Below are 27,352 nucleotides of genomic sequence, written 5' to 3'. Positions count from 1 at the left end.
GTCATAGCGAACTTGTTTTGTACTCACATATGCTGCAGAAAATTAACGACCGTCAGATGTGACATATGTTTAAGTCCGTTCAGCCGCAGCACGCCTGCACACTATCTCCTTTCATTTCGCCTGGCATGCCGAGCGACGCTCAGAAGGCCGAGATCCCATTTCCAGCTGGCTGTATGACATGCCCTCGTCGAATAAGCGTCTAATGTCCGATCCCACTGGCCGTATCAAGTAACCAGAGTCTTGCGAAATGCGCAGCACCGACAAAGTGCCGTTCACATGCTGGGCATGGTCTATGAACGCGTCATGAGATGCGTAGCTTCGTTTCCGATTCACTGAAAGGCTGCTGAGGTCACGAATGAGCGCGTCTGATTTTTCTCTTGTCATTAATCTAAATTCATTCTACATCCCCTCCTTCCTTTCCAGCGGACAATTATTTTCAAGCTGCCCTGAAAAACACTCCAAAGGGCGGCCTCCTGGCGCTTTTGTTCGCGAACGCTCGCTCGTAAACTTCGCAAGCACCGCGCTTACGAGCCCGCGCCACCCGCGCGCTCCATCCTTGTCATGCCCCCGCACCCATCACAACTGAGGAGACGGCCCCTGGCTTCTAGCGACGTCATCAGCCACGTGACACATGCAGGTTGCCCGCCAGCGCGCCCGCGCGGCTTTTCCCGCCGGCTTTCCCTGCTCCTCCGCCAAGTTTCCGAGTGACGGCAAGCGCGGAGCGCGGCTGAGGTGTGTGCTGTAGCAGGCTGTGTAGGCCCTGGCGTCGCGAGCTTCGGGGCGTCGCACACCCCGGGTGGTTTCCCTTTCGGCCGAGTTCCCTTCCCAGACTCGGTGTTTGTGTCGCCTCGGAGCTTGCAGTGAGTTCGATCTGCATCAGAACGCATCCATCGGGGTCCCGTCTGTCCTCGGCACGGACTGCTTGGGCACGGCTCGCCACGGATGCAAACATGGAGACGTCCGACCGTCTGTTTCTCGCGAGCGCGTTTTCCATCGTAGTTCGATCCTTTGCCTGACACTCGCACGCCGCTGTGCGAGATCCAGAGCTAAGCAGGTATCTCGTCGGAACTGCTCCTCGCTGTCGTGGAGTAATCTTGCCAGGGGGATCAGCAATCGCTAACGATGCGAAAAATCATCGTCAAGTCTTCCTTTGCCCCTCGTTGACGATTGTGGACTCGACAGCGTACTAGGAATTAGAAGTGGTACCCCAAGGCTGAAAGCATGCGGAAGGTGAGAATACGTTTGGCTGATTTTTGTGAACTGGTCGTGGGCGTGCGGGGATATTTTGCGGAAGCGCGAACATACTTTCTGCCTACATCCAGTAGTTCTTTTCTATCTATTACGCATTCTGCTACCTTGTTATTTTAGTCCCCAAGGCTGTTCATGCTCGTGGTTTTACAATCGGAAGAGTAACAATTAAGCACCAGCTCAAGTTTGAGCTTGTTGGAGGCCTATATCCGTTAGTCGCATCATATCTCGCCATGATTTAGTGTGCACTATAAACTAGTGAACGTAATGTTGGCCAGACGTGTGCAACTTGTTTTGACCAGCCTTCTATATTTAGAGATAAGTTCGATCAGCATGCTTAGTCAGTGAGAAAGCAAAGAGGTGCAGCTGGTCGAATTAAGTTTCACATTTTCTCCCTGTGCCTACCAAGCGATCGATGCGCGTACAGCTATGGGGTTCAGTTTTGTTTTGTGCAACATTTCCGATTCCAAGATTACCGGACTTTCCGACGCTGTATGTTCATCATGACGTACTGTGTTTTAGCCCATGGAGCACTTGAGTCTTTTGACCTTTCGTAGTGATTGCCGTTTGTGGTGGCAACGTTTTTCACACGGTTTTTAGCAGTTTGTGAACAACGGTGCCGCCTCGTGTCTGTAAGTTGTGTTAGCGTGTTTGTTTGTTGCCTATGGCACAAGTAAAGCCGGCAAATATTATTTTGCGAGCAGTTTATAATTTGCCTGTATGAACAACGCGTACGGATGACCAGTGATATATTTCCCATCCGTCTGATTACGATTACTTACCTGCTACATTGCTTAATTTGAATGCAAAGAATGGACTACGTGCTGAAAAAGCGCCCTCCCCACGAGCGTCTTCACATTGTTAAGTGAGTGCTGTTGCCCTGTAATCTCACACATTCGGTGGCTTTCAGATTGCTTTTGAAAAAAAGTACAGCAAGAGCAATTACAAGAATGTGTGAAAATGTGTATTGTTTTCACTTGGTAAAACATTTCAGTAGCATAGTTACCTCCAGAAGAACAGAATAACATTGTAATTGGGTGCATCAATACCCAAAACCGAGACACGCTAAGTTCGACATGAGTTTGGAGCGCCGTGATACTTGAGAGGTACGTTGCTGTCGGTAGATAAACTACAGTCGTTTATAAAAACTGACTTCACTGTGACTGATCGGTCCGTAATATGTTTACCATAAGCTGTCGGGCTAGTTGGCGCTGGTCCATTGCGGTTGATAGCGTTTAATTAGACACACGGACGGCGCCTGTGTCGTCGTCGTTTCTGTTCTCTGTGCTGTGTCCGCGTGTCTAAGCGCTGTCATCCACACTGGACTGTTTACCATGTACCACTTTGATGACAGCCCTGAATACACCGTCAAAGGTTGGAATATTCTAAATCGTTAGGGGCAGCCGAAATTTCGTACCTGGCCACTGGTAATAAAAGCTCTGCTGCGCTGAACCTTTTTTGCGTGTGTTAGAACGATAATCATTGCTTGTTGAACTAATTAGGTTTACCAAGAGAAAGAAGAAAATTTAATTTTCGCGCTGTCGTCCGCGGACGGGAGCCATTGTTTTGACGTCGATTTACGTGCAGTCTTATCGCCTGCATGTTGTGACACGCTGTTCGAAAAGTATGCTGAATTGTCTGCGCTGACCTTTACAGAGACATCAAGCCAGCCTGTTTTTTTTTTTTTTTTTTTTTTTTTGTTCTATAAATGTGAGGCCCCTGTCATGCATGTATCTGCCTTAGTACAGTGACCCCATTTTGTATTTGTGTATTCTTGGGGGCAAGGTAAGGGGTGTCCGAAGCTGCCGCGCAGGCCCATTGTTGCTCGTGGCGGGCGGCTCTGCTCAAATGGCGAGAGCAAAACTTGACGTTTTCGGGCGCCTCGAACGAGGAATCGCATCTTCGAATTGAGGCCGCGGAATCCCGTCGCTGCGCCTCCTCCACCGCCGCGGACGAAACGAGGCATTTCCGGTCCATTGCAGCCGCCCTGAAACAGGAGCCAAGTCAGCGGCTGCCTGTTTTGTTCCCTGCAGTCTCCGATCACGGCCCTCACCCTCCGTGCGTTCATAGCCGCGTCGATGCAGTGCACAAGTGGAGACTAAATTTGTTTTCTAATTTCGTGCTTCTCGCGCGTCGATGTACTGCGCTCTTGACTCATCCCAGTGACAGGTGGGACTTGGGTTCTTGTTTTCCCCAACTGACCTGCCGCGCATATGATATGCGCGTATTGCCTTCCATTATCATGCTGTATTTTTTTTCTCCCCTTGTTTCTTGCGCTACATTGACGCCAACTGCACCGTGCCTTTGCAGATTGCTTCTGCAGTCAGCGCTAGCGGGCAAACAGTAATTTTGCAGCGATTTCTGCGCTGCACACTGGTGTGGCTGGCCGCGCTCGCCTGCGCGGCGCAGCTAATCCGAGCGTCGCGACCGCAGAGGGCGCCCATATAAAGGGGCCCGAGTCGCGTGGCAGAGGGATGGCTGCACATGGCCTTCCCTCGTGGCGACCACATCCACGCTGGCGCGCCTAGACTCTGGAGAGAGAGCGCAGGCGGCTTGTTCGGTCGGCGCCAGCAGCCTTGCGTTCCTGCCATCGGCTCCGCGCTGCCTTTTCTGGTCATGGCCGTGAGAAAAGGCTCGAGGAATTGTTGACGCTTAGGTAACCTCGCGTATCAAAGAACAAAGGTGTAGGACGTTGGTTTGATCTCGGCGGAGAAACTGACCGCACGGGAGAGCCACGGAGCTTTGCTGTCTGGCCCGCTCCCGGAAGTGGCACTTTGTGCAGGCAGTTCCTCCCGCTATTTGGCGTTTCAGACTTGGTTGGGGCCAGTGCCTTGCTCTCTCAGTCGTCACCATCTGTCCACTGCTGATAGGCCAAACGCCAGCACCTACAGCTTTAGACTGGCGTCACACTGAACTCGTGCGACTCGGTAAATTTCGAGCGAGCGAGTGAGTGCAAGTTCTGCCTCCGGTGCTGCGTATCCCGACAGCAGCTGTGTATTCAACAACGATTCTCGGCTGCGTTAGTCCTGGATTAGCTGGTCGCTCATGGCGTCAGAAAAGCTGATTGACGCTATTTTACTGTAAGGCTTGCTTGCGTAGTTTCCAGCTTGAGCGGCCAATAAATTTCCTTCAGTGGCTGACGTTCAGTTTCCGCTCCTTGTCACCGTGACGGTGGCCGTCTCTGCAAATGTTGCATTAGCAGCCCTGAGTCAGGGACACGTCGCGTCACGGCAGGTTGCATCTGACAGCCATCATGCTGTCATGGCTGCTTTAGCTGCTTCGGAGAGTGCTTTTGCAGTACCGGCCATCTCCTGGCACGCGTACTACATTTCAATGATAACACAGTACAGCGGTAAGGTAACTTGGCAGTCGGCTGCTCTGAACGAGAATACAAGTCTCCGTTAATGTAGAGATGAAGCGAAACTCGTAAAAGACAGGCACTGATTCTGGAAAAAAAATAAAATGCGACGATAGCATGTTTAGCTGACTTGCCATCTATGTGAAAATGCGTTATTGGCGAGGTGTGCCTCACGAGGTTTATTTTATGCAGCGGCGAAAGCATGGACGTCGGTCGAATCAAGTGGCACTTGTGGATGGAGAACAGGTGAACGGTGATTTAAAAGCAACTGTAGGCTGACTCGGTATCAGTTCAGTTCGGTGGCTTCGCTGGTCACGAGTGGGCGGCGCCAGGAACATTACATATGCAACAGCCATGACTGACGGGTGTTGGCATGCGATGCTTCCAAACGGAGCGCCTTCGGATGGTTTCGCGCCTACCGGCTAAACAAGGGCTCGCAGACTTTCCAGCGATATCTGGTCTGTATAATCCTTTAGCAGTGGAGATAGAGTTATTTCTCGTTTGGCCGAATCCCAAACAGTTGACCAAAGGAGCCGCACTACTTTCTTGAAGTATAAAAAAAATGAATGTTTTGTGAGTGATTCGGATATTGACTGGGCGTGTTGTTGCGTCGAAGTGTAGCGTGTGTGATTTTGTGGTCATGTGCACGTCATTACATTTTTTTCTAAACGGCAGGAAGCCACCGTTCAAGCGTCTCGTTTCACCGAGGGCTGACGCGCGGGTGGCATGTGGCGCATTGCGGCGCTCTCGCGTCTCGTCGGCGTCATTCAAGGCCGGGGAGGGCTGGCGCCGCTTTTCCCAGAGTCCGGTGTTTCAGCCGCTGCAGACACAACAGAGGTCGGATACGCCCGGTGCAGCGTCCGACGGGCTCCCGAGTGCACCTGTCGCGCGAGGGGGTAGCTCCGCGGGTCGGGACCGCAGGCCGTCCCAAAATACGCGACCCGTGGGGGCCAAGGTGGTTCCGCGCGGGGCTCCATATTTGAGTGTCGGCTGGAGCAGGGCCAGCGGCCTTGTCGCGGCTGGCCTTCCTCCGCCCCCCCGCGGCCGGTGTCGCTTCTCCTCCAGGCGCTCGCCCGAGGGCGCGCGGACGCAGCCGGCGTCGGCCCAGCCCATGCGACACACGTTTTAAGAACGGCGGCGACCAATTTATTGCCCGTTGGGGCCATTCGCGCTGCTCGTCGACCCGGAGGTCGGCATTACCCTTAATCCGGTTCGCGTGCTACCACTGCTGGGTAGCGTGCAGGTGAAAAAGGAGGCTGCCTGTGCTGCATGCATCTGCTTTATCCTTTTTTTTTTGCCCATCTAGCCAGACTGGGAGGACAGTGCTGGAGCTCTTGCATTTTAATTGCCTCTCGCGAGTCACCTAAAGTGTATGGCCCTCGTCGGCTTGCGTGAGATGCCCGTGCCCCCAGGTCGGCCCATCCTTTTCCAAGAAGAGAGCTGCTCGCGGCACAACACACGTCACAGCCCCGAGAAAAGTTATCTCCAACCTGTGCAAAGGGTTTTCATCACAGCGCATCGCTTGAAGCTTGTTAGGTACTCATGAATTCCCTTATCCGTAACCAAGAGGAGTTCGTGGCCCGCCGAAAACTCAGCACTTCAAAATATGTCCACGCTTCAAAACGCGATACAATAGTATGTACTTTGTTATATAATATAATATTAATTTTAATATAATAAAATACATATACGAACACTTTTTTTTTTACCATGCATAGCCGACGGCTAGTTCGGGTTCAAGTGCAAAAAGTTCTTCGTAAGACAGTCAAAACATTGTGACAGTCGCCGCGCAAATGATGTGGGCAGGCCCTTCCATGTCACCCGCGCCTGTGCTGCTTGTGGGTTGGCGATGAAAGAGCGCGCTCTGTACCCGACAGCCTTTAACGCCCACCTGGAGCACTGGCCGCGACCAAAATGCCACCAGCGGCAAGCAACCGATCTCCGACTCGGCCTTATGTACACGTCAAACTCGAAAGTGAGCAGTCTGATATCCTGAAATAAGCGACAACGCACGGAAAAAGGCATTGCGTCGCAGTGGAACGGCAGCCGCTTTCGTCAGCTCTGTATTCACTGCTCGCTGCGCAGGTAATTAAGAGAGAGAGAGAGACTCTTTAATTGAAAAACAGAGAATTCTGCCGCCGTTTAGATTTCGCTGGCATGCTACTCTGTGTAGGAAGGGGAATTCGGGAGGGAAAGATTGAAATAAGAATGGTGAGGGAAATAATAGAATTGAAGGGGGAGATAAAATGCGGCCAATAAGTACGTGTTAAGGTGCTTCGTGGAGTAATGATATACAATCAAATAATAAAATGCATGATCCTACAAATGTGCTCATAGAGTTCACAGCTTGCAAAATGCCTGAGGGAAACATGCGAGGTGAATTTAGAGTTTATCAAGTAGTCAAATGTCTTTCAAATATGCAAATAAAAAGTTCATTGCGAGGCTCTGTTGCCTAGGGCAGGCTAAGGGACCTAAAAGCACTGTTCATTGTTAAAGGCACTGGGGAGAGCTTCTCCGTGCTATGTTCATAGTTTGCACGCTCGTCAGCGTACGCAGTGCACTCAAGTAGGATATGTTCCACAGTTTTAATCGAGCCACAGTTGTCACAATACGGGCTGTTCATTTCACCGAAACGGTAGCGGAAGCCATTTGTATATGCACAGTTTAGACGAAGTCGGTGGTAAAGAGTTTCTAGTTGGCGAGGATATTTCGGAGGAAGTCTTGATTTTAAATGTGGGTAAATTGAATAAAAAAATTGGTAGTTAAGAGCACACGTGTTTATTACACAGTAAGCTGCGTTACAAAACACTGCGCTGATTCCCCCAGACCTCTGTGCAAGCCATATACTCCTGCCGCAGCACCCGGAAGCGGCGCCCAGGGCTCAAACTATATACCCCAGTAGAACCCAGGAGTTCTTGCAGCGCTACCAAAGCTGCAGTGTGTGTGTGCGGAGGCGATGTACTGACGCTGCGCAATGTGCTACCAGTATAAAATGGCTCATACGAGCACGTGGAACATGTATTAAAGTGCGCATTCGCCAAACGCTATTTCAGATCGAGCTTCAAGGTGGTACGCGTTACGTAAGATATTTCTCGAGTTTAGGGTTCGCGCGCTTCTTGCGCACGATAAATTCGCGTTACCAACATGGCGATGCGTTTGCGAGTGAACTCGTCGTTGTTACTAGCTTTTTACTACGTTCTTTGGTAATAAGCGGCACAGGCTTTTCGTTTGTTTTCATCTTAACCTACAGCATTATCCAGGAATGAGAATTTCAATTTAATGTTTGTTTATTTTGTTTTGGGCGATGATTGTAGTTCTCCTAGACCTGAAGGAGAAAGTCGATTCGCTGACAAAAATGGTTTGTCCGAAAAACCAGATGGCGCCGCTACGCTGTAGTTGGCACCGTGGCCTCGTTTGCATACGCTGGACGAAAAAATGCGGGCGTTACAAAAAGCGTAACGTCACGCAAAGTGCCATTCTTAAAGTTTCCAAATGTTCTTTCATGGTTTGGTGTGTAGACAGCTCCAGTTTATGCTCTTTCGCAGCCATACTGCGCCATACTGCATATGTCGCGAGCAGACGACGATGTCGCGAGCAGACGAGGCGCGGAGGAACACGCTTGACGCACTCTCTGATTGCCTGAAGAGGTCTCCTATAGCCGGATGCAATCCGTCTGCAGTAACCGCCACACACAGTTCCTACGCTACAGAAAATAGTCAGCTGTTAAAGGATTTTGTTTCCATAAATAAAAAGTTAACCATCAAACCAAATTAAAAGCGCATGAACTTCGCTACCTTTGGCTTGTTTGACATAGTCAAATTGCAAACAGTTGGCAACTGCTGTTTTTAAAGCGAAAGCTTTACCACTGTAGCCTTACTACGCCTTTCCGTAGCTTGGTCGGCGTGTGTTTCGTAACCACGTGACGCGCGCGTCTTCTTCACACGTGCGGCGCGCGGAGCCGGCGGCGCTGCGGCGCTGCGGCGCTCGCTGCTTCGTTTCTTCTGCTTCGCATATCTGCCTCTTCTCCACACATTTGCAAACTTTATTCGTGCTGGTACATATATCCACAAATATACAACATCGCCTGACACAATGCCACTCAGCCTTCCAGAACTAGAAGGTCGCTAGTCAAGTATAACTGCATGCGCGTAACTTCAAGCTTTCGTTTTAGCTACTTAGTTTTAGCAGTGTCGCTTAAGTTTTTTTTTTTTTTTCTTTTTATTGGTATCCTAGTGTAGCTTTCATAGCGCTGCAAGATGTGCTCATGCGTTCGCGGCGAAGTTAAGGGCGCTCGCGAAGGAGGGTGAGGGATGCGCGGTGTACATCTCGACGACACAGGTTGCTCGTCGTCACCTGCACTGGCCGGCGGCGACGGAGAACCGCGCCAAATTAGGCACACGAGGTGCGCGCGTTTACAACCCGCGTTCGCGATCCCCCGGCAAAGGTCGGGAAAGATCTGCACACCTTGCTGCCTCTGTTCTCGGTCACGGTAACCCCCGTTCTCGTCCCATGAGCGGCTTCGCGATGAAACAACAGACCATGAGGTGGCCCGATCGGGACACGAGACCGACGCGGGAAGAACGGAATGGAGGGTGAAAGCGTCCCTTCGGAAAGGGCCAGCAGCGCGACTGTCGTCCCCTCCCTCTCTGCAGTGACCCCACAGGAGGTCTCATAGGCTGCGTGTTCGTGTTGCTCAAGGAGCTCAACTTGAACTCGAGGCTGGAAATCTCTTCCAATTATGCAAAGTCCAAATTGAACGGGAGCCCCTTCGTGACGCACTTGACTTTGGCGACACCAAAATCGTTAGAAAAATGCAAGTTGGAGTTAAAAAGGTCACGGTGCGCCGTAATCTGTTTCGATGAAGACATATCGTTCGTGACACCTCGACATGACGTGTACCGGTGCTGGTTACTTACTAACGGGATAACTTTTCTTGCTCTTTGGCCCGGTTGGTTAGTAGATCTGTTTGGTCATCGGTCCGGCGTTGGCGACGGCAGCGCGAGCAGCTTCGATGGAGACGATGCAGGGGAGGGGGAAATCGTTGTCGCCAATCAGAATCAATGGGGTCTCACACGGTGGTTGATGGACAGGATCACGTATCGTGATTTTTGTGGTGCTCGTTATGGTTTTGCAGCGAAAGCTACACTGCGGTAGGTTTTCTAGACCTCGGGTGGCTGCAGCTACGTCGTGAAGAGGCGTAGCTACGAGAAGACGACGAAGAAAAACGCTCGATTACCGCAGCTAATGTTTTCGCTCCACATTCGGTTCAGCAGCGTTGAACCCAGAAAGTATCCTTGTGACGCTAAAAATGAAAAGCATTGCAGGTATATTAAAGGGCCACAGAAAAGCGTGGAGTAAGGCCACCAATAATCGTGTTAAATGTCTAGAACGAGTGCTTTTGAGCAGTCGCCCAGTCTCCTTGGAACAAAGCCAACGATTTATATTTAAAAATGACGTTTCTTTTTAAATTCGCGGGCAGATAGTTTGGCTCTTGGCGGTGCATTTTGGAAGTATTCTTGATACTATACTAACGTCACTGATATCAGGCTGCCATTCGCTGCAGCCGCGACGTCACTGACACACACTTGGCAGCTGCGAAAGTCGTCTGCTCGTGCTCTGCGTGCCCAAATTCCTGCGCTAAACGCGGGGCTGCGAAAAATTAAATAGTGGAAGAGGCTTTCTTTTAGCCTGATCTTGCTTTGACGATGAAGGAAGACACGTAAATGCTCGCGGGCATCGTAAATGCGTAAGGCACCGCTTTCGTGCACCGTTTTGAGCTTCGCTTTCGTGTGTGCGAATCCGGTGATTGCGGAAAGAAAATTCACAAATACAATCACCCCGATGCGCCGTTGTGACCCGCTCGCCGAGCTACTTGCAAGCGGCCGAAAACATTCGTCGGCGATACTTGTGGAGATAGGCCTATTAGTTATTCGAGCACAGGTGGAAATAGAGAGGCAGGGAGAGAAGGTAGCTGGCGGCCTGCTTCGCACATTTTGTACAAAGGGAAGAAATGTTTTTTCTCCGTCTTGGGTTTTAGAAAATACTTTCATGGTTCTTATGAAAACTGCGAAATTGCGGAAGCAATAGAGAAAAAAATGTTCTGAAAACTACTGACAAAAATAAAAAATGGTAGCCTGCTTCTTATTTATAAAATTCTTATACATAAGAGCGCAGGGAGTCTCAGACCCCTCTTAATCGCATATGGTGGGGTGTTTCAGACCCCTCGATACCCCTTTCGAGCCTATTTTATTATGAGTTGGGCTTTCCTGTAATGCGATGACGAAAGACGAACCTTTGTTACAGTATTACGTGAGGCTGCTGAAGCGGTCCGAAGTGCCGTCAGCTGAAACCGACAAGGCCTAGCGACGAGTAGGGCAGACAGGGAGCAGGCGCAGCGCCTGGCGCGTCTGCGGGAGGTTCTGTTGCCGAAAGCGCCGCACTTATGCAGGCATATGCTACTGTTGCGCGAATATAGCAGCGAGTACTTTGTCTCTTCCGATACGACCGTGTACTCTGTCAAACCAAGCAGCGTTTCACTGTTGCACCGCTCCGTGGTTTAGGATACGGCGACCGAAATTAACGCCGTCAGCCCACCATCGGCGTGCCGTGGCAGCCTTCACAAGTTTCAGTGAATGAAAATGACGATCGATATATTTTTGGTTATATATTGAGCTGTAATCGACAATTGCTTACATCGCAGGATACGCGTACAGTCCCCACGAAGCGCCTGTGTGACTCAGTCCACCAGGCATGCAGGTGGCCGGGCAACAGTCATTGGCCCGTTTTAGCCAACTAAACGGTCACCGTGCATACGTCTAGATAAATCAGCTCGTAGTCAATTATGTCATTACGGCAGCCGCATCTTTCTATCGAAGGCTGCAGAGCCATTCGCCGTGTTTTGCGCGTCCAGCTCGGGGAGGACAGAAACCACAGTAGCCGAACAGACGAAGCGAGCCTTCCAACCGGAAGTAAACAAACCAACTGCTCGGTGACGTGTTTGTGGTCCCGGCGTGTAATCTTTGCTTTTTTTTCGGTTTCGTTGCGGCGTGCTCCGGCGTATGAGTTGAGAGGGAAAATTCAGGAGTCATTTTCATTCACCACTTGTTCTGGTTCTGTTCAAGCTAGATTAAACATACTGCGCAAGGGTGACGGATCATTCAATATCTATCAGTATTTCGACTTTTCTTTGCCTTGCGACCCCCCCCCCCCCCTTTTTATTTCAGTGGGCCTTTATTTAGGTGCACTCATTACAGAACGGTGCCCCTAGCCTTTGTGGTCACCTGGTGTTCACGATGAAAGTAAACGTAATACACATTAATTCCGATTTCTTTAGCTTGCTAGTCCTTCAGAAACTTCATATTGTGGTCAATATTGCAATAGAAGCAGATTAGTAGTCACTCTTTATAGCAATTAATAACCAAGACCCATATGTTTCGTTTTTATTTGACTAATAATAATAATAATAATAATAATAATAATAATAATAATAATAGTAGTAGTAGTAGTAATAATAATAACGTTTTTACTGCCCGAAAGAGAAATAAAGGAAATTGGGGGCCAGTCAAAGCCTTCAACGGCTTGAGCAGCTCGACATGGCCTTCGAGATCCTTGGCCATCTCGGAGGCCATCTTACGCCGAGAGCGTCGCCAGAGCGCACTGCATGACGGGACTGCACCGCGCTCCACCGTCTGTACCCCCGGCGCTGTACCCCGGTGGCACGGTGTCGCACGCTCGTGTCATGGTCGCCCCAGCCGAACGTACGGCACTGCGCGAGTGCGCAGAAAACTCCACATGAGTGCCGTCTGGCCGAAGACACCATAACTTCCGATGATTAAATTTTAAACTACTATAGTTAGGCGTGTGTTTGCGATCAGAAACTTGTAGCTGGCCGCTAGTAATAGCCACGTCAGGGTTTTTTTTTTCTTTTTTAGGATTTAGAAAACGCGATTGTCCTCGTTGTTGTGGCTCAACAAATTCTGGCTGTCTTGGCACCGAAGGATGCGTGCTTTGAAAAAAAAAAAAAACTCTAAACACTACCGCCAGCTCCCTCAATCAATGGTGTAAGTGCCACATGACCTCTGTCAGAACTCCGGGTAGTCAAAATTACCGGTTCCCTCCACTACGACGTGCATCGTAGCCGGCGCGGCTTCGGGACTCCGTATATATATATATATATATATATATATATATATATATATATATATATATATATATAAGTCCAAAAGAGGTGATTCTTCTGGCAAAGAGACAAGAGTGTTTTCTAATGCTCACAATGACTGTTTCAATGCTCATAGCGCACTGTAGCGTATGACTGTGTGACGTGAGCCATATATGCTAGAGCGCAATCACTGTCGCCACGGCTTCGCAGTGAGGCGTCCCACCAGCCAAGTGAGCCGTCGCCGTGGGACGCGAAACAAAAGGTGTGACGGCGCATGTCGAGGGTCGGGACATTCGAAACCCTGCTAGGAGAGGCACTTTCCTCGGGCTGCTGTGCAGCTCGGCTCGAGAGTCAAAAGCCGATGCAGCGGAGTGCGATGTTAGGAGCGGCCGACGAAATGGGAAAGCTTCGACACGGTGTCCATCCGGAAACGCAAGTTAGATGCGCTTTTCAATGCATATCGATGAGCGCAAGCTCATATCTTGCGGCCATTACTGGAGAGCTCGAGTGCGCTGGAGCGCTTCGACCGCGGACCCAAATCCCGGAGTACGCCGCAAGTTCATTTTTTACGGCAAAGTAGCTTCGCAGCGGCTCGCTAAAGCCCCGCCTATATTTTGCGCACCGGCTGAACGCCACTGTTTCCGAGAGAGCGCTGACGGTCAAACGTTAATTTTTTTTACCAGATGTTCGTTAGCGTCTTGCGGGAAGGCGTATTCTTCACGCTGTTGCGGCCAACTTTCGCTTGTGCGACCTCGCATGCTGCCGGGCGAGCTGTAGAATAATAGCTAGGGGTCTCAAACTCATATCGCCATGCGGACAGCGTGGAGAAAAGGCACTCTCTCGCGGGCCAGGAGCCGAAAAACAAAACAGCAACAATAAAGTAAGGATAGAAAGAACAAATAAAATCAATAGGACATTTTAATGCAATAAACAACAATAAAATAAGTTACATAAATCAACCAAAATGTCTCGTACTGTCCACGACCCCCCATTCCAGACAATGTTGTGGATGAAGCTAATTCCGTAAAATTTGAACAGTTGCTTATTGATTTTTTTTCCCGTAACAATTCCTGTTAAAGGCCCTTTTCTTTTGTTTGCTTATATTTTTTCATGCCTTTTTATTTGTTGACAGCTGTATCTTCATGCGTCTATCATTCTCATAACCTAATCTTTTTGCGACTTATGATTACTGTTTGTTCCCCTATTCTCCCCTTATGCAATGCCCCCAGTGGTCCTTAAAGGGCAACTCCGGTGGTTTTTTCATCATTTTGTGTTTTCGTTCAATTGCATTCCTCGGCATGTCCTGACTCCAACACAAAAAACCGTTTTTCGAAATTCCAATTAGAAGTATTTTTAAAAAAGAAAAACAGCAAATCGAAACCGAAACTGATTTCGCCGCCAGAAACGACGTCCCAGTTGACGAAATGGTGACGTCACACTCAGTATTAGAAAAACACTCGTCCGTGCGCTGGATGGTGAAAATAAAGTAGGGAAATCATGACGCACTGCATAAAATGTCTGAGGTAGTTCAATATAAGCCTCACAATTTCATGATCACGCGGGAAGTTAACAGTAACGCCGGTATACTGTTTGTGACGTCAGAAACTCACTGTTGCCCGCAAAAATACTCTCAACTTAAGCCATGAAAACGGCATATCTTAAAGCCGTGTTGCGCGTGAATGAATTATCGTACGGCGCCCGAATTTTGGAAAATGCGTCAGGACGAAGAGGAGAACGTATGACAAAATTTTTACTAGAATATTCGAATGTCAAAAAACCTCCGGAGTTGGCCTTTAAGGGTAAATAAATGATGACGATGATAAAAGTAAAGCGGCGGGGGCTCAATTTTGCCCAAATGCCGGACCGGTGCACTTCATAATGGCATATTCCGGGATGATATTAACAATGGTTAAAAACGTTTTGAGATCACTGCGGCACGCGCATAGGGGGAATGCGCGAGCATTCTTTGTGGCAGGAATATGATCGACAAACGGAAAAAGAGCTTTCGGTTTGTGGCATCACACTATGACGTACCACCGACCCAAGGAAGTTAGGTAGCACGTGACTCCCCTTGGACTTCGACATTACCCTCTTGGCTATTTCGACGTCTGATTGACTTAATTGGCTCTAATTAATTAAGTAGTTACTCCGCATGCACCAAATTTCTTTGCGCAGCGAGATTCATCCTCTATCTAGTGCAACCATTCGTTTTCTTATCACTCGTCTCGTTCGAACGTAGTCCTGCCGACAAACTTCTGGTGACATGACATACCCGACGTCTGATTGACTTAATTGGCTCTAATTGTTTAACTAATTATTCTGCATGCACCAATTTTTTTTTCCTCAGCGAGATTTATTCATCCTCTATCTAGTGCAACGATTCATTTCCTTATCATTCGTTTCGTTCGAACGTAATCCTGCTGACAAACTTATGGTGACACGACCTTGAAAACATACCCACTTAATGGTTACGCATTAAAATACCACAGGCAATAATGCTCAAGCAAAATGTACACTTGGGGATGAAAGAGAGGGTAAGTCGTCTGGCGCCTTGCTCTTTGAGGCAACTGAGGGGCGAATGCCTGTATTTTGGCGTCCTTCCGTTATTTCCACAAAGAACGCGTACCGTCTGGAGGCGATGTCTTTTATAGTTGATTTCATTTGGAAAACGAGTCTTGTGGTAAAGCCGATTTGTGAAGCTGGCACATGCATTTGGGAACACAGGGTGAACATTTTGGACCCGACTTCCCGCATCACACAGCTCCGCGTGTTTGAGACTCCAAGAGTGATCCTCTAACCCATCTCACAACAGTCCGCAGAGGCTGGACGCGACCTCGTTTTCGGGTTGTGCCAGCCAAAGGCGCTCCGGCGCAGCGTTCATTCTGTGGCCATTAGGGCCACAGTTGCTCAACCCGCGTGCCATATGTGAGCTGGCCATCTGTCGTGCACCCCCCTCTCTCCTGTCGTCATGCTGTAGTGTGAGGGGCTGCAAAGCCGCTGAGGAACGCGTTCAGTAAACAGCGGCGGCTTTTGTCATGGCGCCCACACCTTTTCGGCTGCCGCAGTTCGCGCCCATGGCCGCGGATCCCCTTTCGGCCTTCCATGACGCTGACCTCTCCCGGCGCATGCCCTGGCCGGTCAGCCACTGATCACGACACGCTTAATTATTACGCCGGAGCGCTCTTGCACGCGGGACAGTCGTTATTCTCCGTTTACTGCGCGGGAGGTGCAGCGAGGTCGGCCTGCGGCGCCCCCGGGGCGTCGCCACTGTCGTCGGCGTCTCCTTTGTTCCGCGCGCCGGCCGCCGGGAGACGATTGCCGGCGACGCTGCTCGCGTGGGCGATTCCGGTTTCGTCCCGAAATAGGAGCGCCGCCGGAAAGGGTCTCGGAGGAGGAGCATCGAGGCAGCCCCTCTCGTAGCCATAGTGGCATTCATGCCCAACAGTGCACTGGCGGGGCGAAAAATAGCGTGCGGGGGAAACTCTCACTCGGGAACACAGCTGTGACGGTGCAACGCGAAGCGAGGCACGTACGCGCAGTCCGCATTCTCAGCCTGTACAAGAGTTACCCCCTTCTTTTTTTACCTTCGTAGGCTCCTCTCGCGTTGCAGAGCGCGGTCGAGCATGTTACACATTTCGTCCCGTTCTCCGCACCGGTAAAAGGCCGTTTTGTCCGGCCTACAAAGTGATCGGGACGCGCCTGTGATGGAGCCCTTATCCGTCCTCGCGTGCCGGTTGCCCGGTCGCATCGGAAAGTTGCGATGGAGCGCAGGAAATGCCGACGCTGTGCTAACGCACCTCTTGGTCTCTTTCGCTGCTGCCTAGGAGGCGATTGTCTGGTGGGAGCAGTTGTGACACGGTGGGGAATGCGGCTATTGTGGAGGCCTCGAGTCCCGGCTTTGTCTCATGTTGCCACGGGTATACGATGTCAACGTCGAGGCTCCGAGAGAGCGGAAGACAGCCGCAATGTTTGCGATCGTATCGCCAACCTACCTTATCGGCGCAGCTGGTTCTACAGCTTGCCCTTGAGAGCAGCAGCTCGTAGACGCCGCCGCCGCTCAGTTTCCGAGGCGGGGTCGGCGCACTGCCACTCCAAGGTCGCCCGTCCTTTTTTCTCTTGCGTTAGAAACTATAATAGGCGGTGCCTGTCGCGACGCTTTCGCCAGCCCAGGGGCTTTCCGACATCTAGAGATCTAGGTGCTACTGGTGTGATCGCATTTTTGCGAAGGCCTCGAGTGTTCAGTATAGTAGGATGCAGCCAATAATAATAATAATAATAATAATAATAATAATAATAATAATAATAATAATAATAATAATAATAATAATAATAATAATATAAAACAGCACTTAGCAACTGTGGATTATGGCACGAGGCATCGTTTATAGATCATTTTTGGATCTATAAACGTTGGTACGACAACAGTGAACGAAATTAGTTCATGATGTGTGGCTATATCTGACAAGCTAGAGGCATCAAAATTCTTGAGCATATAATTTGGTCTGGTGGCTTGCTTTTTATTAACGCGAAAGCGTTACTTCGCTATGTTCACAGATTCTGTCCGCAGACCGCGTCCGCAAAATCGTGTCTGCAGCAGTTGCGGGTAATTGAGAAGTGGTAGAGGTTAATGAGTGGTGTCAATCAATAGAGGCTGACGTAATGTTGCTGCAAGAAAAAATAATTAGGCCAATTAGTTAATTAGGCAATTAATTAGAATAACTGGTTCACAGGAAAGGAAAGGCGCAGTATCTGCCACACTTCTTCTGTGGACACCTGAAACGCGCCCTAAGGGAAGGAAGGAAGGTGGGAGTGAAAGCGGAAAGAGAAACGGGTGCCATAGTGGATATGACGTCAAGGATGTGACGTCACGCAACCGGAAGTAGAGCCGGAAAAAAGGGCGTAGGAAGGAATTGGCGCTCAATTTAAAAGTGCCAAAGGCTAAAAGGGGTAAACAAGAAGTGAATTAGGGTGAGATAGAGGATGTGAAGTCACGCAACTGGAAGTAGAGCCGAAAAAGGTCATAGGAATGGATTGGCGCGCAATTTGAAAGTACCGAAGACTAAAATGGGTAAACAAGAAGTGAATTAAGCCACTAGAAGCAACCAGAAGTAACCAACAGCAGCATCCGTGCTTTCGCATTACTCCAATGCAGATTCTGCAGTGTTTTTAATTTTTTCGATTACATGAAACGCTTTAACAACGAACAGCTTTCTGTCGCGAAAAAATTCTGTGTAGCAGGTACTACCGACCTAGCAGAACACTGATTAGAGGTCCTGTGGTTCCCAGCAGTACTCGCGCCCTGGTCGACAATATACGAATAGCGCAGTATTACCGGCGCGTCAAGCATTCCCGGTTTCTTCATTTTCGAAGGCCGTGGAGCGCAGTGCTGTTTTGTGTGCGGTACAGTGTTTCTTTGTAGGATGGAGGTGACATGAATGACAATTAGCAAGGCTGTTTTTTCCCAATGCGCTAGAACACAACAACAACGCGAAAAGGAGGCTCACATCTCTGTATCCTTCTGTTTACGAGTACATGATTTGCGGTTTTGCATTTTGTATTAGGATGAATGGAACGGTGGCATGCTAAAGTCGTGTTTGGTACGAAAATGGACAACTTTGGGTCTCTTGAAGATCGCGTAGAGGTTCCTCGTGTTTAAAAGCAGCTGATTAATGCACACATGTTAGACCACATGGTAGCGGAAGTCCACCAGCGTGACTACTTAGCGAGGCACTAAAGTTCCAGCGACTACGAGGCACGGGTTTCTGGTACCGCCCTGGTGGTTGATCTAAATACTATAAGTAACAAGTGGCTGAGTGGTCAGGGCGCACGACTGCTGAACCCAAGGGATGGAAACCCGGCCGCTTTTCGATGGGGGCGAAAAGCAAGGCGCGATGTCAATGCACGTTAAAGAAACCCACGTGGTCTAGGATTCCGGGGCCTTCCACTACGCCGTCTTTCATAAAGTCCGAGTCACTTTGCGAAGTTAAACCCTATAAACGAAACCAGTTATTAGCCGACTTCTCCAAGCATCTTTCTGCCTCCATTGGCGTCTTTCGTCGCGCGTCATGTAAAGGCATGCTGTGGCTTAATAATGGAGGCGCCTTCGTTAGTGCTTTAGAATGAATTCTACAGGACTGTGAAAGTGAAATGAGTGATAACAAAGTTGTGTTACATCAAAAGATGTGCTTTATTAACTCGCGCTGTACACAAAATGCTTATGAGTTCCATGAACCAGAAATTATAGGAGAAAGAGAACGAAAAAATAAATAGTGTGTGAAAACAGATGAAAACCCCATGCCACTGCCGTCGGCTATGTTTGTCTCGGTCTTGGGCGGGAAGTCGTATCAGTCTTCTTTCTTCTTTCCTTTGCCAACGGACCGTAGCCAAATCGGGAGCTGCGCCCGAGCCTTTGCTCGACCACAGGGTGCAAGCACCGAGCACAGTGACGTGGAACCTTGCGTGACGTGGCAGACGCGGCCAGTGTTGGCCTGCCTCCTAGAGTGATTCGGCGTCTTCGCGCCGCGCCGAATTTTCCATCAGTTGTCGAATCACGGCAGCGGAGGAACTGAACTGTAAACGGTTACGGGTGGCTCTGTATAGAGGAGGGGGGGGGGGGGGCTGATTAGCGTGGAAACGATTCTGTAGGTAAGGTACCCGGCCGCGCATCTGGTTGGTTGGCTGCATACTTATTGAATGAGAAAAAAAATACAATTCACGGATATCGCTTGACTGGGAGCGGGGCGGGGCCCTTGTGATGGTATTCGCCGCTTCTTGCCTTCGCCTATGCCGGTTGCGTCGTTGTTGTCGTCCGGGCAGCGGAACTCGTTTCTGAAAGTGAGTCCGTTCGGTGTGCCTCGCGGCGCTGACTCATCGCGGCCGCTCGTCGGTCCTGGAAGTCCACGCGTGCGTGGCGACGTCAGAGCCCTGTCCCCTCAACACATCCCACTGCCGGCGCCCGGAAGAGCAGGGGCAGCGACCGCGCGCGGGCTTCGGAAGAGTTACGTCACCGGATCCACTTCCTTAGCGGGAGCTGCTTCCTCGCAGGTCTGTTGTGGAGGTGAAAAGCAGCCGAGCGTCGATGGCGGCCATGGCACGAATGTCTGGGTACTATTGTAGGTATGATTGTGACCATGTGCGCTGGGGGTCGATGAATGACGCGTCGCCTTTTTGCGGAGACCGTCCGTGAAATATTGGATTCGTTATTGTCATAGGTGACATCATCCCCTGGTACGTTTTTAGTATGGCATATGCAGAAAATTTGAGTACAATCAGACTGGCAGTGGTCTTTCTGATAATTTCTTGTTAGCCGCGATGAATGGTTGAGGTAACGAGCGGTGAGCTAATTATATCGTAGAAGAATAGGCATGCAGTACAAAAGCAAGATCGCCGACGGTCTGTATACACGGCGGCAGCGGGCCAAAAAAGCGCCAAGAGCTCACCCGAACAATGCTATCACGTTGCTGGAAAAAGCGCACAAGTACAGCGTGGCTAAATACCATTGTTGTTGTATGTCTTTCATCGAGTGTCTTGTGTCTGTCTGCTGGAGTTCTGCTCTTCTTGTGGCTCGCAACTCGAGTGTTGCCAATTTCGTAGTTCTCGTATAGTTAGGTGCAACACCTGCTGAAGTAAAGTAAAAGAACAACTCGTGGCGGACGTCTATCGACGCGCGGAGGGAAAGAAAGTGGTCGAGTGCCAGGCCGTGCGGCTTTCCAGACGTGGGGCGCCGAGAAATTTACGGCTGTTGAACACGGTTTGTTTTTCAAGAGCGTGGGGGCAAAACACATTGTTGCGGCGCCTCATGAACTGCGCAGCGATGCACATTTACGTCCTGGATCGCGCAGAACGTGCGGGCTAGATTTCGCGAACGGCGAGAAATAGCTCCGTTTGTTTTCCTTCGGGCTGCAATTGAACGAGTTTATTTGGAACCTCCAACGATGCAGCTTTTCTGGGGCCTGCGTCAATTGTCGCTGTGTGGGGAAATATACACTGACGCTGCTTATTAACCTCTGTTATAAAAGAAAAAAAAAAAGCTTTAATACGCGGTTGAATGCAATCTCACGCGATGTCTCTTGCTCTGCTGAGATCGAATTTGGAAGTTAATTCAAAGTCCAAAGTACCTTGCGCGCTGCCAGAAGTGTAATGTCATGAACACCACTTCGTGTTTTTTGTAACTGCTTTGGTCTAAACTTGAGAAAAGCACTGCACGCTGACAAGGCCAAGCACGTAGGCGCAGTAGATGTGATAAGCGCGGGAGGAACGAAGTGCGCATAAAGCTTCCTTGTGCGAAGGGCCGAACCGAGGATTCCGGTGTCTCTTCAAGTTGGCAAAGTCTATTTTGAGATGAGATGGAGCGAATGGACGGGTGCAGATGGTCTGCTAACTGTTTACATGCGCATAGTGTAACCAAACCGCAGGCATAAAGTGCTAGAAAAGCACCAGAAAAAAAAAAGAAAAAAATTGTTTCCCAGTTTTCTTTCTACCCCCCCCCCCCCCCCACCCCCTTTCTTCTTTTTTTTTTTTTTCGCTTTCTCCGGAAGGAAAGAGGTAGCGGTATGGCGTATATGTCTGCCTTTCTCAGACGCTAGCGACCGGGCTTATAACTAAATGTATGCAGGTCACACGTGATTTGCATACTCTAATGCTTTAGGCCCTAGTCTAAGCTAAGAGAAGTCTTTTTGCGCCAGCGGAAGTAGTACCGTCTTCAATGCCAGAAACAGTCGACGGGCCCAGAATAGCCCCCGGAGACGAGCTATACCGTTCAAATTTCCCAGTGGTGGGCTGCTGCTGAGAGGTGTGCAGAAAGTCTGTGCTATTCGTCTCCTCAGTATCCGCTGTACCTCTTAAACTGAGCCTATATGTATAATCTAGATGCATTTCTCCCGCTTTTGTCCCGCATATGCCACTCAACAGGAGTCGTGTTGAATTTGAGCGCGATTTCGGTGTTACAGTGGGATACAACTTGAAAACTATGGGCCATGGTACGCGGCGTGTGCATTATTCCGCTAAACACTAAACGAAATCAGTTTCTGACAGTTGAATACAATAAACAAGCTACTGGCATCAAAATTTTCGAGCTTATAATTTGGTCTGGTGGTTATTTTATATCTAGGTAGCAAGAAAAGTATTAACAGGGGATTACTTTCAGTCACGGATGAATTGTGCGTGGCGGTTATTGAAGAAGTCGGCAAACTCGCCGTCGAGCAACGGGCGTTCCTCGGGAACAGGCAGAGCAGGGGTCTACCGATCAGAGTCCGTCGCGCGTGCCCTTGGCGATCGACGTCAGTTCTCTCCAGGTTTCAAACTGGTCGATCCGGAGCGCAACAGTCGGCCGGTCCCGCCACTTTGATCGATCTTTGCCGCGCCCTTGGGAATGGGTCGCTGACTGCACGGACTGCCACTGTGCCATATCCGCGTTCTACTTTACCGCTGAGCCCCGTGGCCCTGCGTCACGACGGCTGAGCATGCGTTGAACTTTGAAGTTTTTTTTTTTTTTTTTTTTTTTTTTTTTATTTTAGCCTAGGTGCATCTTCATGAAGGCCCGAAGAAGGTTTCGTCCAATTCAGTCGCTAGAGCGCGCGTCGATACGGAAAACAACTTTTAAATAAATAAATAAAAAAAAAAACAAAGAAAGAAAACCTTAGGCCTCGTGACCTTTTAACCAGTTTCCTCGGGAGCCTGCCTGCCCGTGGGGTGAATTTGGTGGAGGGGCGGGCAGGGAGAAGTTAGTTATATGGAGTTTTATGGCGCACAAGGGCCAGGAGAGGGGACGAAGAGGAGGAAAAACTTTTATTCTATATTTCCTTATCTTCCGTAGTGGAGTCCTCAGTCCAGGGCCCCATGTGCCGCCTCAATCCTGCAGGCCCGCCAGAACAGCTGTCGCTGGTCTTGCGGGTTGGTGCTGATGAAGCGGTCTCAGAAATGAGTAAATGCATGTCAGTCCGTAAGTCCACTGGCCACTGCAATCCTCTCGGCCCACTCGATTAACCGGCGTTGTTCGGTCAGCTCCGTGCGGGACTAGGCATCTTCCCAAGAGGAGAGGGTGGGGTGCAGCTATAGGTGAAATGCCGCCGGGTTGCTTTGGGCATGCCCAAACAGAATGATATAGTGTAGGTCGGCGTTGTTGGCAGGTGGGACATTTTTTTGGGTAGCGGGTGGGGAAGAACAAATGTTTGTGGTACAGATTTGTATACGAGTGAGTCTGCAGTTGTCGCCATGCCACAGCTTCAGCCGTGGCGAGTGCTAGGTGCGGCGGTGGAAGTGTTCTGCTTTATGTACGGTAATATAGTGTAATTTGGATGTAAGACGAACTGTGCTGGCGTCCTCTCTGTCTATTTCCTCCTCCGCTTCCGTCGACAGTGCCCGAAAGGTTGCTGCTCGGGCGAGCGCGTGCGCACTCTCGCGTTGCCAGGAAGGGAGGAGTGACCAGAGGTCCAAACGATTTTATTAATGGGAAAGGTATCAGTGTATAGGTGAGAGCACGCGTGAAGCCTCCAAAGATAATGTATTCTTCGCGAAGGCGCGACACGCAGCTTGTGAATCTGTGATTATGGTATATGTCGGACTGGTGTGATGTTTGTCACGTGTATCCATGTGGTGTATGAAGGCGAGTGCTACCGCTGTGGCAGTCTCCTCAGCCGTCGTGCTCGAGTTTCTACCACGAACGGAGCCCGTAATCATAATTGAGCCGTTGGCGTCAGTAACAGCTAGTCCCATAGCGTCTGTGCCCGATGGATATTTCGCCGCGTCGACAATAAAAGAGTTTGGTCACCTCTGTTCTGGCGCTGGAGTGCCTTGACTCTAGCGATCCTACGGCCAGTGTGGAGTTCGGGGTGCATATTCTTCGGGACTGACGCGACCCTGATCTTAGCTGCCAGTTTGGGCGAGATGGAGTGGTACCTCTGTTGCGGCGGTGTTTTCGGCTCCGGGTAGCCTAGTCTACGTAGAACAGTCCGGCCCACTCTAGTATCTCGAAGGCGCGTGAGCTGGCCAGTCCTTTGAGCTTCTATCAGCTCTTCTGCGGTGTTGTGGACACCAAGCTGAAGCAGGCGATGCGTCGATGTGTACGGGGGCAGTCCGAGGGTTGTCTTTACCGCCGTTCGCAAAAAGATGTTCAGATGATTGAGTTCAGTTCGATTGAACGTGTGATAAGGAGCGTTATAAGAGGGGCGGCTGCCTGAAGTTGACTGCCTAGCCGATGTTTTTGAATGTAAATCCTAACTTATCTCCGTCGCGGGCATTACGGGGTGCTCGTAAGAATAGGCATTTTCAGAAATAGGCTTCCCGAGAAAGATATTTCCTACGGCAACATAATGGCGGCAGTGGCGGACGCCACAAAAATAATTTGAGGCGTGTAATTAGTACGTTAAAGAATGAGCAAAATGTATCGGGCCATCAAAGCACCAAATCAATTACTAAACGTTGAAAAACAAAATAAAAAGAACAAAACGAAATTTCCCCGCTACAAATTTCGTTTAAGCGGTTGTGAGCATGGCGTGCTCGTGCGGTGCTCTTCCAACTAATCAACGGCGGCGGCTGTTCACTAAGCAAATTTTATATATATATATAAAAAAATTAGCTTGTGCGCTCCGGAGGTGTCTGGTGGATCGTGCCAACTTTCATCATCATCATCATCATCATCATCATCATCATCATCAGCCTGATTATACCCACTGCAGGGCGAAGGCCTCTCCCATATTTCTCCACTTAACCCGTGCCAACTTTGCTTCTCTTTTAAGGTTTTCGTTGGTATGCTGTTAAATATTGTGCTCCTGCCTTTCCTCCCTAATGCCGCCAGTTTTCTCTTGCTGCGAAGCGATTTGGGGCGCAGGGTTTTTGCCGTGTAGTACGGTGTAACGCTTAGAGCAGTGCAGCAAACTATTTTCGCGTATGTGCTGCGCGACGACAGTTGCGCGCCAATGAAGCGCGCTCATCGGAGTCCTTCACTGCAACGTTGCGTGCAGATTTGGGGCGTTGGATGCATATGTAACCGTTTCGGCCGAATCGCAACCAGAATTCCGACATGTTTGAGCGATCGGTACCGAGTTCACTCTGGACTGGTGTGAGAGCATTCGGGAATTCCCGTTTGCTTCCACCTTCCTGCAGGCGAACGGCAGCGGGTTAGAAGCGCGTACGAAAGGAATCGCAAGATTGACGACTTTCACTGCCTTCACTCTCGGTCCCGTGCGCCTGTCACCCCTGTTGCCGCTGTGCGCGTAACGGCTTCCGGAAAGAATTTCCTTGCGCGACTGTCTCAACGGGAGACAGTTGCTCGCAGCAAGGACCTCCTTTTTTTTTTTTTTTTTTTTTTTCCACACAGTAGTAGGACATGTGTAATAAGGTTGCGCAGTACTAACATTTCCTCATAACAGGGTTGACTTCCAAACATCTAACGTCGCGGAGTCACTGCCCGGTGCCCATGCGCGCAACACTGTGCGCAATATAGCGCACGCCGGCTGCTATATCTGACCCTCCGGGTAATTCAGGCAGTTTTATAAATTGGTTGATCGGCTTGCTGACCATCTTGTTTACAACGCGTCTAATTTGAAGCTTTCTTTGTCTAAAGATTTTTCGCTTATCTTGCCTTACTGACAGTCTACGTTTTCAAGGAAGTCGGCTCAGACCGCTCTTCGTGTCTGGGCCATTCATCTCTGCTTTCTACCATCTCGTCAGTTAGCGAGGCATGTTGACAGCTGCTCATACTGTCCCACGACTCGTGCATTGTCTTGAAGCGCTCGTGCCTTGACGTCGTCTTTGTGTCCAACCGTCGTCTTTACCTGTTAGTGCAGTCCTTTGTACGACCGCCTAGCCGTGTAGCGACATGGGCTGTTGCGTTCAGCCATCCTTCTCTCGGAGGGCAGTGAGCTTGTCGCGGGTGAACTTTCCGCGCGGAGCTGCTCTGTGGGCGAGCCTGCGGCCGAAATGACAGTACCGTAGTCCCCTGGGACCCATTCGCCCCTTGCCGCACGTTCTGCAAACACGCCCGTTGGTACACGGCGGAAAGGCGCCGACAGCTGCCGGGCGGGTGCGAGACGCCGGGGCCTCCCCAGATAAAAGGACGCCGCACCGCCTTTTCCGCCTCCGGCTATGTGGGTGGTGCCGAATTGGCGGAAGGCGTGCCTCGCCGCGACTCTCGAGCTGACTGGGCCAGAGAGCCGAGAATTAACCACGAACCGCGCGACGTTGGTGGAAGAAGCGAGTAAAGGTCCAGGTGCGCTTGCTGAGGAAGGTATGGGCGTTCAGCAGGTACACCTCTGATAGACCCCAAATTATGTACTATTTAAAAATAACTAGGGCTTCAGACGGAGACCATGACCAAAGACAGGGCGCGCGCTAAACATTCTTACCTGGACGAAGTGCCCATAAACGCATTTATACAACTCGGGGCGCGCGCAAACATCAACAGTCCAGTTTTCCGCCCTGACAGGCGCGTGTGGGCGCATACGCGAGGCGCGCTGCTGGTAGCCGCTTGGTCCAAAACAGCGTTCCATCTGCTCTATCCTGTACAAGATCAGGAGGCCACACTTGTCGCGAAAAAGGGAGAGAAAAAAAAAAGTGTCACTATGACATTGTGCCCTTAGATGCGTTCTTGGAATTGAGAGGTGGAAAAAACAACAACAAAAAGATGTTTTCATGTCATGACCTCGCGTAATCGAATTTGCACCTCTTTCACTCGCCTCCTAGAAATGAGCTCTCGTCACCATAATCACGGCGATACACGGATCCTTTAATTGGCGCTAGTATACTTCCATACAAAAGTCTTGCGTATACTCTTGGAACGTATTAAATAGACCTCGCGCACATAACCGCTATCATTTGTGGGGGTTATTATATATATTTTAGTTTATTTAATTTGATTTTCACTCCCTTTGAGTTGCTCGAAGTGATCATGAATGTCCGCTACGTGATAAAGAGGCTGAAAACCGTGCGACGGAGCCAGGGGGAAGTGAGGGGTCGCCGCCCACGAATCTGCGGGCACTTCATTATTCAGCCCCAGGCAGGGTCTTTATGGGGACCAATGCTACGGAGTAAATTTAGCTGGGCGGCAACTTCGAATGCGTGTTCCAGCCCCAAAGAAGCGTCTTTGTGACAGCGCTACCATTTTTTCGGCAACTGGCTCGAATAGAAGACTGACGTTTCTCTTGTTATCTCCAATAAAAGACGAGCTGAGGACTTTCTGGGTGTATTTAAACAAACATAGCGATACGAGATCTAAGCAGCCAAGCATGGTTTAGCAAGGTTGTGCAAGGTTTGGCGGTTTGATTTGGGGGGCGCTCAAGCTTCGCAGTAAGTAGATATGTAACTCTAGCCTTAAGAGTACAGGTGCGCCTTTAACCCCGTCTTTTCGTTCCGCGATTTTTTTTTAGATATTTCTTGTTTTAAGTTGATTTTTGGGCAAATGAAGGCGCAATGTCTGTCTCATTATTTTGGTGGACACCTGCACTTAATTGGGTCTTTATCCGCTCCTATTGGCCGACAGGTCTGCCGGTCAGAATCGACCAATAGGAGCGGAGCTATCCGATCGATTTATGACGGTCTTTGTGATGCGATCGTTGCGTAATTCGGCCCTTGCTCTGTTGTTTGGTGCGGCG

The 27,352-nt window shown here is 49.9% G+C and overlaps 1 protein-coding gene across 4 annotated transcripts in view; it reads left to right on the top strand.

The window, feature by feature from the left end:
* Window positions 1-27,352, top strand: part of p130CAS (Serine_rich_CAS and FAT-like_CAS_C domain-containing protein p130CAS) — an 89,150-nt gene that overhangs the window by 42,269 nt on the left and 19,529 nt on the right. Inside the window, exon 1 of one of the 4 annotated variants that reach the window (XM_084590381.1) lies at window positions 683-1,230. The exons of 2 other annotated variants lie outside the window; for them this stretch is intronic. In XM_084590381.1, coding sequence (XP_084446507.1) covers window positions 1,222-1,230 — 9 coding nt within the window. In that variant the 5' untranslated portion in view covers window positions 683-1,221. Of the gene's footprint in view, window positions 1-682; window positions 1,231-19,532; window positions 19,809-27,352 lie in introns of those variants that run through there. One more of the 4 variants, XM_084590380.1, reaches the window with a different exon arrangement.

The sequence above is a fragment of the Amblyomma maculatum genome, chromosome 1 (genome assembly GCF_055883805.1).
Source record: "Amblyomma maculatum isolate TAMU_Amacu chromosome 1, ASM5588380v1, whole genome shotgun sequence".
Classification (NCBI taxonomy): domain Eukaryota; kingdom Metazoa; phylum Arthropoda; class Arachnida; order Ixodida; family Ixodidae; genus Amblyomma; species Amblyomma maculatum.
Note: the sequence above shows the minus strand (reverse complement) of the source record. Positions and strands in the feature narration are given on the sequence as shown.